The 16,465-nt window shown below is 40.3% G+C and overlaps 1 protein-coding gene across 2 annotated transcripts in view; it reads left to right on the forward strand.

Annotated features, from left to right (window-relative positions):
• The window catches only part of THSD7B (thrombospondin type 1 domain containing 7B), a 484,955-nt gene that overhangs the window by 175,751 nt on the left and 292,739 nt on the right, over positions 1-16,465 (forward strand). For both annotated transcript variants that reach the window (XM_074967286.1, XM_074967287.1), the window contains exons 3-4: positions 4,486-5,296; positions 15,401-15,652. In XM_074967286.1, coding sequence (XP_074823387.1) covers positions 4,486-5,296; positions 15,401-15,652 — 1,063 coding nt within the window. The remainder of the gene's footprint in view (positions 1-4,485; positions 5,297-15,400; positions 15,653-16,465) is intronic.

Raw genomic sequence — 16,465 nt, forward strand, 5'->3', positions numbered from 1 at the left:
AGTTCCACCTCTCTTTAACCCTCCCTCCCCCCCGCCCCAGTGCTTGCGTGTTAGAGGAAACAATAGTCTTGGCAGGATTAGCACCAGAGCAACTTGCTGTAGCTCTGGGGAGGAGAAGGGGTAGCAATAATGTTTAGGGACAGAATGTTGAATGTATTGTGTTCTTGTGTTCTCTCCTAATGCTCTGTTCAGCTCAGATATGCGCCTCTACTCCTTGCTCAGACAAAATGGCTATTAATTTATCAGGAGTTTTGCTCTCAGTACAGATTTCAGTGGTAGGCTACTAGTCAGGATCGTACAGCTGAGCCTGGACTATACCTCCAGACCTAAGCGTAATCAAGAAATCAACAGAAATACAAAGATTGTCACAAGACAGGTCTTCACTCAGGGAATACTGCCTGCACCTGAGTCTGTTTTATGATGACTCCTTTTTTGCAGTTTCTTAATCCTCTCTGTTAAAAAAAAAATGTTGAAAAATAGCCTAGTTTGCAATGCTATGCTGAGTGTGTATTAGCATTTTTGATTGAACTACATTATAATATAATTGCAATTAAGTCTTGTTTTTTAGACTTGTAACCATATGACAGATTTTAAAATTGATAAAACAGAAATTAACATAGTATTGTGGAGTTCCACATATTATTATAAATACACCTATTATTGCAAGTTGTCTTCTGGCTCTAAAAATCCTATAGGAATAGATTAATAGATTCTAAGGCCAGGAGGGACCACTCTGTTATCTAGTCTGACCTCCTGTATAACAAAGGACATAGAACTTCCCCAAAAGAATTCTTAGCGCATATCTTTTAGAAGAATATCCAATGTTGATTTAAAAGTTGTCAGTGATGGAGAATCCACCACAACCCTCAGTAAATTTTTCCAAAGGTTAATTACTGTCACTATTAAAAAAAATTATGTCTTATTTGTAGTCTGAATTTGTCTAGTTTCAGTTTCCAACCATTGGCTCGTTATACCCTTTTTCTGAAGGGTTTGAAAAAATTAGATTGTTATTAGATTGAAAACCCCAATGTAAGTATCTATAGGGATAACAAATATTTAATAATTTTTAGTCAAGTCACCCCTTAACCTTTTCTTTGTTGAGCTAAATAGAGTGAGCTCCTTGATTCTATCACGAGACTGTGTGTTTTCTAACCTTTTAATCATTCTAGTAGCTCTTCTATAAACCCTTTTCAGTTTATCAATATCCTTCTTTTAAATTGTGCGCACCAAAACTGACACAGGATTGCAGCAGCAGGCGAACCACAGCCAAACAGAGGAAACATAACCTCTCTTCTCCTCCTCAAGATTCCCCTGTTTATGCATCCTAGGATCATGTCAGTTCTTTTGGACACAGTGTTAATATGGGAGCTCATGTTTGCGAGATTATCCACCAGTATCCCCAAACTTTTCAGAGTCACTGCTTCCCAGGATAGAATGTCTCATTCTGTAATTATGGTCTTATACATTCTTTGTTCCTAGATGTATGCATTTACATTTAGCTGTATTAAAATTCCTGTTTTTGCTTGCTTACAGTTTACCAAGCTATCCAGATTCCTTGGAATCAGTGACCTGTTCTCTTCATTACTTACCACTCACCCATTTTTTATGTCATCTGCAAACTTTATCTGTGATGTTTTTATGTTTTTAGCATTATCAATGACCTGGAAGAATAGTATAGGGCCAAGAATGAACCCCTGCTGAAAACACACCTGCTTGGTGACTGTTTCCCCCTTTACAATTACATTTTGAGAGCTATCAGTTAGCCAGTTTTTCATGTGGGCTGTGGTGCTGTGAGCCCAGATGTCAGCTCTTGCCAAGGCTGCAGGCATTGGCTAAGAACTGACAAACTCATGGCTGGAGACCAGACCATTTAATTATGATAGTGTATTAATCTTATAAGAATGTATTTGGTGTTTAGACTCTGTAGAATGTTTGCAAAAAGAAAAGGAGTACTTGTGGCACCTTAGAGACTAACCAATTTATTTGAGCATAAGCTTTCATGAGCTACAGCTGAGCTCACTGAGCTGTAGCTCACGAAAGCTTATGCTCAAATAAATTGGTTAGTCTCTAAGGTGCCACAAGTACTCCTTTTCTTTTTGCGAATACAGACTAACACGGCTGTTACTCTGAAACCTGTAGAATGTTTGTAAGTTGCTGCATGCATTAATTTTATTTGTAATGTCTGTATTCCATGCTATACGGAAATATGCAAGGTTTGCTTTATAACTTTGAAAATGTTTGCTCTAAACTTGTGAATCCAGATGGGAAGCGTCCCCCACCCTGTCCAGAAGAACTATCAAAATCAGATGGTCTATCAAGGAATATCACAATACAAAGCATTTCCAAGGTTCAGTAGGTCCATTGACCAACCCTATGTGCAAGGAAGCTCGTCCTATGGGCATGGAGGCCAAATGAAGGAAATAAAACAAAGACACAGGATAATATTTCATCTCTTTTGCTATTTGAACTCTCACAGGGCCAGAGACACCAAACTGAAGCCAGAGATCCCCAGGGGCTACCTCTTGGGTCTTCCCTGAAAGACACTCTGTCACTTTTAAGATTTAGATTGCAGCTCATTTGTGTGTGTTTGCTTGGTTTAACCCGTAAATAACTAGGAAAAAGAAATAAGGAAGTTAATAAACCTTTGAATAGTTTATTACAGGATTGGCTTCAGGCCTTGTCTTTGGTGTAGGATCTAGGGCACCAATTGATCTGAAGTAAGTGACTAGTTCCTTGGGATTGGAGCACCCTATGTTGTGATTTTTGGTGTAAGTGACCATTTATCACTAAGTCCAGTTTGCCTCGATGGCAAGATAGACTGGAAAGTCTAAGGGGACTGTCTGTCGTTCCATGGTAAAACTTTTATAGTGATCCAGGAATTCACATTGGTTGCTGGGTTGGTTAAATCTAATTTTTGAACATATCACCAGTTTGGAGTGCTTTTGGTAGCCTGCCCTGAGGTAGGTACACATGGTAGTGAGCCACTCCTGACAGTGTGACATGAACCATGTTAATTTTAAATCTTCCTAGGTTTTTAAAATCAAAATATCATGCAATACCAAGTCAAAATGCCTTACAGAACTCTAAGTATATTAAATCAACACTATTACCTTTATTAACCAAACTTGTAATCTCATCAAAAACTCTTCATTCGTTTGAAGGATCTATTTTTCCATAATCTCAAGCTAATTTGTACTAAGTACATTATTCTCCTTTCATCCTCTATTAAGCGAGTCCTTTATCTGTCTCTTCAACATGTTGCCCTGGATTGATGATAGGTTGAAAGGCCTATAATTATCTGGTTCATCCCATTTACCCTTTTTAAAAAGTGCACCAAGACTTACTGAAAATCACTATTAACAGTCCAGCAAGCTCATCAGCCAGGTCTGTTAAAACTCTAGGACGGTTGCAGTATATTTTCAAGTGCACATTATATTCATAATATATTACCCAGTGAAATAGTGTTTTGACTGGACTTCGGAAACTTTCTGAGGTAAGGAATGATATTAATAACTAAGCTCTCATGTCAGGTTGGCTGTATTCCTTTTTTAACACAGCAAATTCAGTCCAGGTTTCTCTTTCCCCCAGGTTGCCAGCAATTTCATACAGCATAAACTTGATATCAGTTATTCCATAGAAATATTTTTTTTTGATGAAACAAAGCTGAAACAGCAAAATTTTGGCTTAAAACAAATGTACTAGCAACTCTTTAGATAAGATTCGTATAACTACGCTTAACAATTCTGATGTGTTTGCATATGCAGTTACAAAATTTCATAATAAGTTTCCTTTTGGTCTCTGTGCTTGATGTGTCAGCTATGGTACCATGCAGTTTCCAGTGGCAGTACATATTAAATTTATTCTCTCCAGAGTAATTTAAAGTTCAATGCTTGTGAGGTGCTGATCATTTTCTGTTAGGTGTTGAACATCCTCTGCTCCTAAATGAAGCACCTCACAAAACCTGGCCTATACGGTACATACAGTAGTAGATGAGGTTAGAAAAGTCAGAACCTCCACTTCAGCCTCCGGCAAAGAGCAGGATCTTATTTTTCTAGTTTTTTTAAATCTATCCTGGTTTTTGGCATCTCTGATTCAGCTGCCTTACCATGTAGTTCATTCCATTGACTAATTTCCCCGATTAAGAATATTTATTCTTTTGTCTAACCTGACTTTCTTTCCTCAAAACTCTGAAAGGGGTTAGCTCCCAGCGATGTGAATGGGCAGAGAGTCAAGTCTGGCTTCTAGGATGCATTCAGTATACTGCAGGGTCAAGATGAAAATTATTTACTAGTATACAGAAACTGTGATATACTGTTCTATAGCTTGATCTTGCTACTATTCACAGCAGAACCCTCACTGACTTCAGGAGGAGGTTTTTAGTATGGATTAATGGCAGCAATGGATTCTAATTAGTCTTTCTGAAATCTCACTTTTCTTGTAGAAGAGCATTCTAACGATTTGCTCAATGTTTTCTTTCTTTCATAGGTCATTGGGGGCGATGTATCGGTGACTGCGGCTCAGGTGGTATTCAGAGTCGTGCAGTGTGGTGTGTCCATGTAGAAGGTTGGACAACCCACCATTCAAACTGTGAACTGAGGGACAAACCTGAAAACCAAAGGAGCTGCTTTCAAGTATGTGACTGGCACCTTGAACTCTTTGAGTGGGAAGTTTCAGAATGGCAGATATGTGTGCTTGTTCCTTTTGCTCATGGTGAAGTCAAACCAAGGACTACAGACTGTGTGACTGCACAGCACGGGCTACAACACAGAAGCGTACATTGTATTCAGAAACTGAATAGAACTACAGTTGCAAATGAAATATGTGAATATTTTATACCACAGCCACCTGTAGAACAAGCTTGTCTAATACCTTGTCCACGGGATTGTGTTGTATCAGAATTCTCCAAATGGTCTGAGTGCAGCAAAGACTGTGTGAAGAGTTTACAACACAGAACTCGTTTTGTTATCTCTCCTCCGCTCTATGGTGGTTCCAATTGTCCAAACCTTACTGAATCAAGAATCTGTGATGTCCCTATCTCATGCTCTCTTGGGGAAGAGGAATACACTTACAGTCTTCAAGTTGGACCTTGGAGTAAATGCAGGTTGCCTCACCTTAAAGAAGTTAGTCTTATTGGAAGAACTATGCTGGATTTCAGTTCAGATTCTGCAGAACGAAGCACATTCAAACTTCAAAGTTATAAATCCCACCACTATTCCAAGCCATGGGATGTAGAGATAGGTTATCAGACAAGGCAGGTTAGGTGTACAAGGAGTGATGGGAAAAATGCTATGCTGAGGTAAGGGTATCTTCACATTCATCTTTTAATTTTATCCAAAATAGGTTTGTTTTGTAGAAAGCTGGCAAACAAACAGGTTCTGCCTGGTAACAGGATGCAAATGCACGTAGTTTTTGAGTTTTAAAACCACATTTTAATGCACTTTTTGTTTTTTGTTTTGTTTACCCTCCTTGCAAAGCCAGTGTAAGTGGGCTATTTTGCATACTTTTACCATTTGTGAATGTTTACATGAATTTTGTTTTTAATGCTCCTTTTTGTGCTAGTGTAACCCACATAACTCCTGGGTGTGGTGTTCTGTCCCATCTTGTGGCCCTGAAACACCTAAAGAGAGAGAGAGCTAAATGAGTCTGGTCTACAGTCTTAGCTAACAGCCAGTTGGCTTTTAGCTCATGCTGTAGAGGTTCATGCACTGATGTCCCCGGTTCAATCCTGCCTGCTGACGGCTGGGGTCTGTTGCCGTTACATAGGTCTCAACTGATTTTTGTTTGGCCATTAAAGGAAATGGAAGAGTATATTGCTTTCTTTCTAATATTAACAATTCCTATTAAAAAAACATTTTGCTACAGTACAAATTATTCTTGTAGAATATATTACTTTTGTTAGACTGAATGTGCCAAAATCTACCCCAGCCTAAAGTCCTGGTATTCTCACTGTTTACATGGGTGCAACTCAGTGAAGAATTTTGGCACAGTAACAATTGAGCTATTGATATTTCCAGCAATGTTGCTTTAGCTAATGAAAGTTCAGTAATACAATAGTTATATTTTCATCTAAGCATAATTATGGGCCTCCATATGCATATGCAACTCTTATTGATGCCAATGGTAGGTATGAGAGTATCTTGGAGAGAATGAAGTCTTACATTTCTTTCTGTGATAGCAGTTGACTGCCCTCCTCTTTTTGCTACCTAATCATTTTTTTAGACCATATGGTATGGATTCCTATAATTTCAATGTCACAGCAAGCAGTGAAAACCTTTTATTCTTCCAATTTCTCCTCAGATTTTTATTTAAAACACCTTAACACTGCCATTTAATTTAGGATTCAAACATTTTTTTCAATAACATTAGAACTTCTTCAGAAATCTTGCTCCTGAATTTTTCAGAAGTCGGTGTATTTTTCACTAATCTGTAGCTCCTGGCACCTGCTCACATTCAGATTGGAGAGATCTGGGGTTATTTTGTGTTCGATGCTTTGCTCACATACTGAGATGAAATATACCCTGTAGCCTTTTTTGTACCTGCTTTTACTATATCTGCAGCAAAGTACAGATGTTTTTATTGGTCAGAAGAAGAGTCAGTGCAAACTATTTCAGCAGTTTCTGACAGCTCTACTTTTTTGCATGACTCTAAATATGTAGCCTGAATTTAATCTTGTTTACACCACTTTCACCCTCATAGACTTTAATGGAGCTATTTCTGATTAGTATCCCGGTGATATCAGAATTTGGCTCACGGGCTCTCAGGGTACGTCTACACTTCATTGTAAACTCAGGTCTGTGGGCTCTGAGCTTGTGGACTTGGTGTTATCAGGCCTGATCTTGAGCATCCACACTGCATTGTAAACTTGGGCTTACAGGACACTGGTCTCAGAGCCATGCTAACATGTCCATACTGCACTACCCAGAACTTCTGACTCAAGTCTGCAGTTTGAGCTGGATTCACACTGCGAAATTAAAGGGCTTGGACCTGAGTCGCAACAGAACTCAGATTCTCACTTCCACCCCTCCCAAGGAGGGTCCTAGGACATGAATCCTGAGTGCTTGCTGACCCATATTAGACTGATTTGCATGTGGATGGAAGCAGGTCTTGGGCTGAAACCGGAGTCAGAGCCTGGGCTTAGTGTGCAGTGTAGACATCCCCTTATACCCAGTTAACTGATTTCCTGGCACTTACTGTGCATGCTTCGCCACAGATGATGCATACAAAATTCTGTGTTAAGTTACACCATTCCATGCCACTAAGCATCCATTGGCAGATTCACCCCAAGAAAAGGAAGAGTGTGTTTCCACCACTGCATTCCCTACTCAGGCTTCCACTATGTGGGGGGAAAGGTGCAGATTCAATTTATAGCTGAGGTGCCATAGAGCCCCACTGTCAGAGACTCATAGACTTTAAGGTCAGAAATGACCATCATTATCTAGTGTGACGTCCTGTGCACTGCAGGTCACAGAACCTCACCCGTCCACCCCTGAAATAGACCCCTAACCTCTAGCTGAATTACTGAAGTCCTCAAATCATGGCTTAAAGATTTCAAGTTACAGAAAATCCACCATTCACACTAGTTTAAATCTGCAAGTGACCCATGCTCCATGCTGCAGAGGAAGGTGAAAACCCCCCAGGGTCTCTGCCAAGCTGATCTACGGGAAAATTCCTTCCTGACCTCAAATATGGTGAGCACTTAGATCCTGAGCATGTGGGCAAGACCCACTAGCCAGAAACCTGGGAAAGAATTCTCTGTAGTAACTCAGAGCCCTCCCCATCTATTGTCCCGTCACTGGCCATTGGAGATATTAGCTGCTGGAGGGATGCCATGCCACCTTCTTGCCCAGTGCCTTCCCCTTTTTTGGGCTAGTCCCTTTTTATAGGGCAGGTATAACTACTGCAACCTCCTTCTGGCAGACTTTCTTATGACAGATTCTTATTAATCTAGCTCATAATTTACTATTATTGCATAAATAAAATAAGCTGCCTTTAGTGATTTGGTTGGGGGTTAAAGATCGCGTTATTTTATTGTGCTCAGATTATCACACGTTTCATTATAAGGGCAGCTTTTTTTTTTTTACTCAGTTGCTAGTGGAATTTGTGCGATTTGGTACTAGAAACCTAAAATCCAAAGCATACTGCACTTGGAATACTGGAACTAAAATGTCACCACTGCAGCATGTCCCAGACAACATAAAAAATCACTCAGTAATTTCAAACTCATTTCATTGCATGACATATTTGCTAGCTTGCTGTTGAAGAATGGACCAGATCTTGCAGGTCCTATGAAGCATCTCTTTACAATAATGATAGTTTTGGCCACTGACAAAGAAGAGCAAACACATTTGCATAACCCTGAGCAGAGCTGAGCTTAGGCAGCCAAAAATCTGCTGTGGAACTGGAAAGAGAAAATGAGCCTTTTCTTATTCCTGGCCCAGGTTTCTTCTTTGAGGTGTTGAATAGGTACTGATGAGATACGTCTTTATAGATGAGAAAAACTGAAGCAAATGGGAAGTACCACACAATATGTCTGTACTGAAATCTCTCGTAGCATTGAATAATTATTATGATAAATGTCCTAAGAATTTCACCATGCTCATTAACTTTATGGCTGCTTAATCATAAAAGAAAAATGCCAGGTAATCAAAGTGGTCAATTGACTGCCAGAGAGTAGTTCAGGAAGGTAAATACCTGTGAGTCTGATCTCAAATTTTAGAATGTTACAGCACATATGACTGTATCGTGTTAGTCATGATGCCTTCCCTATTGTTGAAGTTGTTTAATTTGTGCGGTAGTTTGTGCAACCATTACTTTCGTTTGCTAGCAATACTTATTGGAAATATTTGTGAGTGAGGATTACACAGTCCAGTCCTATATTTGCAAAGATGCCTCAGATGGAAATTAAACTCTCTGCTTTAGACAGTTACAAAGACTGAAACAAATGTATCTGTGAATAGAAAAGAACTCTCCTTGTCTGGCCAAAAAAGTGTATTTCGTTGATAAGGCCACAAACTGCTTTCATGTGTTATGAGGCGGAAGACAGCAGTCATCTCTTTGCAGCTGCAGGATTACTGAGGGGAATTCATTTTGGCTTCTTAGCCAATAAGCTTATGGTTCATACTAATAGAAGCTGCCTGCCCTTTTGAGATGGCTAGCAATGGTATGAAACTTACTTGCCTCAAACCTGCTTTTATTTTTGCGTTAATTGTTGTTAACTAACATAACAGAAGCCAGCTGAAAGAACCTCCTCTGTCCAGCATGAAGCATTATGTGTGAGAAGAATCCCCTGTATTCAGTTAAAAAAACCTGCACCCTACAGGGATTCATTTGACAGCTCCAGCCACAAGTGCATGAGCAAAATGCACCAGCCTTGCAAAAAAAGAAAAGCTCTAAGCTAGAATTACTTTGTGGGGAGTTGAAGGTGTTGGAAGGGTGGCCAGACCTTAATCTTTTGTGGAAACATTTTAATAATTATGGCCTGAAAAGGATCACTCTGAAATCAAACATCATGCATTCTTTTATTTCAGGGATTTCAAGAGCATTTCCATTTTGTTTTTCCAAAGAGTCTGCAAAGTTTGCTATGTGTTTAAATAGAAACCTCTGTGTAAGTCACCAGAATGTATATGCTGGCACTTCTTATGTTGGTGGTTTCTGCATTGTCACATCTGAGCAAACCTATAGGAGATTGGGCCAAGATCTACTCATTCTGTTGGGGTAGGTAGATCAGACAGATTTAGACAATCCTAAATCAAGATTTTCAAAAATTGGTGCCTAAACTTAGGCTCCTAAATCCATTTTAGGTTCCTAAGTTGATCTGGTCTAATTTTCAGAAGTGCTGGACATGCTCAGTTCCTACTGAATGTACTCAGCACTTTTGAAAATCAGGCCAAACAATTTTAGCAGGCTAACCTGGATTTCAGAACCCAACTTTAGGAACTCATTTTTGAAAAACTTGGTCCCAGCTACCATAGTGATTATGACTGTGAGATAAATGCCTGCCTAGATAGCTTAAATAGAATTGTGAGTACATTTTTAATTCTAACAGGTCAATGCTTGTGCTATCATAATAGTGAACATTTCTGGAGGTGGTCTCAGCCTAGACAAAGCTTTATGTGCTCAGTCTTTTCCCAAGCCATTTTCTCATTCCCATTTTGGAACCCTGAGTGAGCTAGGATTGGAATTTGAACCTAGGTCTCCCAAACATCCTTTTCATTTGGGCAGTGAAATCGCATCTTTGGCTCACAGGCTCAGCAAACTTAACAGCAATGCCTTGCATGTCTAGTCTTTACTTGTGTGAGTTTGCCCCAGATACATCTGGAATACATAAGACTGCGTCTGAGCTTTTGTCCAAGAGGAAAGAGCATGTTTTAACATTTGGTTTTGGGTGACACTGCCACAATCATTTTGACTTCAGGTCTCTGAGCTAACAGATACAAACCCGTGAGACTCACATTTTAGTGGGTTGTTGCACATAGGAATCGGCTGGGGAGCAGATGTTATGAGGTAACATTGCCCAGAGTATGTGTATGTATCTATTTTTCACTACCTTTGCTCACTCGCAATATTAAAATGAAAAGAAAATCCAGTTCTTTGACACCATTCAGGGCTGTTTACTTGCTTTACGTTAACTTGTTCGAACCAGTTTTTGCCGCAGATTCTAATCTCAGTTGCAGCTATAAACCCCCCAAAATAGAATGCGGGTACACAGCTGTATGTAAGGCTAGTTTCAGCTGACACTCTCTTTAAAATGTTGGTATCAGGTGCCCTATTAGCAATGTTGAGATCCACTGAAATTTCCCAGTGTAATCAGATTGGCCAGTAATTTACTTTCACTAGCTCCTTATCTATTAGAAATTAGGAAGGTTTTTAAACAATATGTTGCACACTGTCTTACTAATGTCCTGAGCAATGTATAGATAAACTAGTAACAGGGAAATAAGGCAGTCTGCCTAGCCTAATACTACAAAGAAAAAGATTAAAAATGGTTAGGGTGGGGATAAGCTCCGAAGCTGTTTGGATATGACTTGCCAATCCATGGTTAAAATGTATTGACATTTTGTACCTGTGCTAATGGTTAAAGGTCATGATGGAGGGGGTTAGTGAGTAAGTATTTCACCTCCCATAACTTAGATCCCAACACCTACTACATCTAAAATTAAATATTGTTATGGAGTTCTCATCCTAGGCCCCATTGGACAACAGAGAACTATCCCATAGTGTTGTCAACGCTTTCCAGTCAGGTTTTTATACTGCAATCATCCTGGTATCTGAGTGCCTAAGTCTGCATGTTTAGCTCATTTACAATCTTTGCTTAGGATAACAATATGTTGCACTCAATGTTTCTACGCACTAATTAATTCACCCTCACAACACCCCAGAGGTAAGGAAGTAGTTTCCTAATTTTATAGGTGAGGAAACTAAGACACAGAAGGGTTGACATTAAACAATTTCAAATGTTGGTGCTTAAAGTTAGGCCCCTAAAGCCATATTTGGGCAATATATAAAGACCAAATCCAATTCAATAAAATCAATGGGAATTTTGCTATTGACTTCAATGACAGCTAGGTCAGCCTCTAAGTGGCCCTATTTTCAAATGTGCAGAGCACTCACAATGACAATGCTCTTATTGACTTCAGTGGGACCAGGATTTGTCCCCATTGTGGCGAGGACACTTCCAAACTTCGTTTGTCTCAGGATGGCAACTATAGGTAACAGGAGCCAGCTGCTCTTGAATGTTTTTAAATTATCCTATATTCTGCAAAATAATTGGTAGTTCTAATGCACAGCCTACATATCCATCTTTCCCCCCTGTGTTTGTTTCCTATCAAAGTCCTTCAAACTGTCTCCTGGTTACGAGTCAAATCTAAGTAGTAGTGCAAGAACTGCATAGCTATGTGTGCCCTATGACTGGCAGCAGGTAATAAAGGTAAAAAAGAGGCATTATGTTTGCTGGTGAGGGCAAAAGTTGCAGACAGGAATGCACAAACCTCTGCCCATGTAAGTGCTACGCTTATTTAAAGTGTTGTAATGTTACTAATACAGCTTTCAGAGTATTTTCAGGAATGTAGAGTTCATGGCTACATAAAGCTGGGCTCTGGCTAAAGTGCTCTGCCTCTTCAAATGGCTTTCTGAGCATGTTTAACCCCCCTCCCCCCACCTCACTGAAGAGGGTGGTATCCCTATTTTACAGATAGGGAGACTGTGACACAGGTGGTTAGTGACTTGCCCTCCATGACAGAGGGAATGAGGATCAGACCTGGAATTAGAGTTCACAAGTCTGTGGTTCCCAGTCCCATGCTTCAATCACTTGACCATCATAGTTAAATACGGTGGGTTCAAAAGTCCATCTCAGATTCTTACTTTAATAAGTGTAGAGAGTGGGCAGAGCTGGGGGAAAAAAAACAGGGGGCAGGGGTGGGAAATGAAGAGAAGTGAGTGACTAGAAGTGTAAAGAAATCTTCAGAGAGGAAGAAAAATGTGTATGGCAGGGTAAAAATTCTTGGGTGTGTGTGTGAAATAAACACAGAGTGCTCGTTTGTGCCAGCTTTGCAGTAAGGGAGGGATTTGACTATCCATAGTCCATAGCGCAGGTTTACCTTTGGCTAGAAAGTATTTTTCATGTATGTATTCAATTGAATCATGCTTTGGGGTCCATGGGGGAGAATATGGGTTTATATTGAAGGGAAAAAGGGTTTTGCAAGAAAGTAGAAGGCAGTTTGGAGTGAGCAAAAAAAAAAATCCTGCTCTCCTCGTTCTCCACACTGGCATTCCACGTGGAATGCCTGTGCAACTGGCCCCCAAAATGTTCCACAGGTCACATTACTTTTTACTGGGGTATGTTGGCAGAAAGTATATTAACAAGGAGCCAGAGCCTAATCCCCCGCACCCCCAGGACTGAGCCACTCCACCAAAGGTCACAGCCTATATGCTCCCCCTGTCCTCCTGCTTTGTCCCCTTCTCCCACAACTATCTCTTCTTTTTCTCTCCCATTCTACTTCCTGTTTTGTGGCCTGAGCTGGTCCACCAAACCACTACTTTCTTCTTATTGGATTCTTCCTTGAGACCTACTTCTACTGGGAGACACAAAAGAGATGTTACATATTTTTTAAAATTGTCCACCATACATTTCTGAGTAACTGTATGATCTTAGTATTTACTTGTATTATGATAGCACCTACCCCATTGTACAAACAAAGAGAAGGTCCTTGCCCTAAACAGCTTGCAATCTAAATAGCCATTGATGTAACTCTTGTCCTCCCTCTCACAAACCCTTCCTTCTGCTTTATTTCCCATTAGTTGTCACATGTCTGATACTGGACTCTAAGTTTCCAGGACAGGGGTCTCTTGTGTACTGTCAGGCACCTAGGACATTTTAGATCGCGATGGAAGAATCATGTTAAAGGATCACTTCTATATTAGTTTTATAAATATCCAGTTTCTAGTAAAGAGCCCTGAATGAAAGCATGTGCCCCGATGTATTTTCTGTACAGTAGGCCATGGTTAGTTTCACTGTGTTAGTAAGGAATCTAAAAGAGATTCAATAACTGATCCCTTGACATTTCCCACCTTTTAAGAGTTACACACTTTGCTCTTTGCATTTGGTAAAACCCTGACTGTGAGCCATTGGGGGCTGAAAAAGAATAAAATTACAAAGGAGAAGTCTGCACTTAGCTGCGCTACATTTGTAATAGTTTCATACCAACCTTGCAAATTAGTCATGGACATTTACAAGTCTGGGCAAATACCTGCTTACTCTCTCTTTCCCTGGGACTCCCCATCCCAGACAATTTTCTTTCCCTGCTGGCTTTATCTTCTCCACCCCCATCTCCACTTCCTTGGTGTCTCCTTGGTGAAACCTCTGCCCCTAAGTCACTACATTCTTTTTCATTTTACCCCTTCCACCTTCCCATTGCACCAGTTGCTATGGGACTGGAGGGTGGGAAAGGGGTTTTCTTCTATTCTGGAGGGCCATTGATGGCTCTGTGGCTGAACTGCAGATGGCTGTGGAGGAGGTGAGACTGTAAAGGGGTGGAGCAGGAATGGTTGTTTTCTGCAGGTTCTCTTTTGTAGTTCTACTATATGCCATTGAGCAGAAGAAAAAAGGAAATTGATCAGGTAGCTACCTGCATACGTGTGCTCCTGTAGCTAGCATTGGGATATTTAATCGGAGACAAAATGGGCACTTGACCTGAGTCTGCCTACTGTAAGAAGTTTCATAGTGGTAGCCATGTTAGTCTGTATCAGCAAAAACAAATTTTGTTAGTCTCTAAGGTGCCATGAGGACTCCTCGTTGTTTTTGCTGTAAGAAGTTACTTGCCTGAAGTAATCAGGCTTATGTATTTTTGGAAATCTGTTTTAATGCTGTACTTCAGGGATTATTTGCTTTTTTGTTTTTTTTGTTGAGGTACTCTTGAGTCATTCTAACATAAAGCTGTCTGCAGCTGTAAACTCTTAAGACCTGCTTCTCCACGTTCATCTGGCATAGTGATGCTCACTTCTGTAAAGTGAGCAAGCACTTCACAATGATTTTGCACAGGTATAAATGACAAAAGGAGAAAATAGTGGAGAATCAGATCCACAGAATCCAGCTGCAAAATTCCAGGAGCTTTTTACTTTCATTTGGCTTTGGAATCACTCTGTGGATATAGAAATATTTAATTTAGTGGTTTTAATCTAGCCAAGAGAAGGCAAAGCTAGAATGTCTAATAGAATGAATATGTTTTTGGTTAGCATGTCACGCTACTTCTTGGTGTGATCCCAGAATCACAGGGTTAAAAACCTAATTTTATTGCTTCATCCTAAAGATGATGAGCTCCCTCCAGTCTCTCAGAGAAGTGTTGTTCAGCAGGAACTATTACAACTCCTGACTCACTTGGACTCTTGGATATCCAACAGAAAGAATGTGGTGACGTGAGCTGTTTATAGTGACAGCAATTCTGCAATATTCTGTGTGGTTTTTTTGTTTTGTTTTGTTTTTTGTCCTGGATAGACTGTGAAGTACTGGCTTGATCCAGCTCATAAAAAGAAGTTTGCAGAGTATATCATCACTGTACTGCTTTTTGAATCTATTCTAACTCAGGAGGTGAGCTGGACATATACTGGGCAAGATATTTTAGCATAAAAAAATCTAAATACAATCTTTCCTAAAACATGCAGATTAATTATGCTATTGCACCTGAGTCACCTTTCATTTACGCCACTTTTGCCCTGGTATAACTCCATTAACTTAACTGAAATTACTCTGGATTTGCACTGGTGGAAGTGAGATCAGAACCTGGTTTATAGTATGTAATTTTTGGGGGGGAGGGAGAGCAGTGAGGTGGGAGGGGACTATAGAAAAATTTAAATCCAGCAACAAACAAGAACTCTTCTACTCTTTTTTACCATTTTCTCATCACAGCCTTTGTATGCAAGAAACCATCCCACCAACCTTTCAGTCATGTGTCCTGCCTAAAGATTGTGAGACATCAATTTGGTCTGTATGGAGCACCTGCTCAAAGACTTGTCACTCGGGGGATCTCTCAGCAGGATTCCGAAGCAGACACAGGAGCATAAAGTACATCGCAGTAGGCACTGGGAAGGAGTGCCCTGAGCTAGAAGAGAAGGAGGCCTGCAACATAGGAGGAAAAGAACTTCTGCATCCATGCCCCAGGTATATTACATGCTTTTATCAGCACCTTTTCAAGTGGAATGCAAAGCCCTGTTTGCCTATTTGTTGGGAACAAGCAGAGCTCTTTGATAATGGGGGTCAAATTTAGTCCTGTCTCTCTGCACCCTCTCTCCTTATTTTCGCAAGAAGGTTAGTGATTCAAAGATTTTTTTTAAGTATAAATGTGAACTTATTCCTGTATTAGTAGCTGGAAGCCCATGCTGCTGCACGGGTGTAATTCATAAATGGCTGAGATCTTAAAAATTGAAAGGTAACACACCATGAATCTCAGTAATCCTCTAAACACAAAAAAGCTCTCAGCTATGCTTGTAGTTGTTTCCAGTGCTTCACACAGACTCAGACATTCTGGGCTTCAGAGTAATGTTCGAGGTTATTGTGTATGTGCTGATTATGTTGATTTACGTGTGGGGTGTGGTATGCTGGGAGAGCTGTATGGATTTGTGTGGGTGGTGAACGAGGGGGCATGATATGTTGAAGGGCAGTATGTGTTAGGAGTTATTTTGTCTGTTGTGTTGGTGGTTGTGTTGATTTGTGTCTAAGGGGTTGTGCTGGGCAGTTTGTGTTGATTTGTGGGGGTGTCAGCTGCGCACACGGGTGTGGCAACTGGACCAAGTAATCCACTGTCTGAAACTCTTGAATGAAACTTAGCTGGAGCGCGAGACTGGTGATTGGTTGAATTACCTCTGATATCACAATGGTCTAGGATTCTTGGAATGGCATAGATACATGTCTCATTGTTGCCTGGGTATAATATGTAAAGTCAAAATGGCTGAGAACTTAAAAATTGGATGGTAC

This window comes from Natator depressus, chromosome 11, assembly GCF_965152275.1.
Source record: "Natator depressus isolate rNatDep1 chromosome 11, rNatDep2.hap1, whole genome shotgun sequence".
In the NCBI taxonomy this organism is placed as follows: Eukaryota; Metazoa; Chordata; order Testudines; family Cheloniidae; genus Natator; species Natator depressus.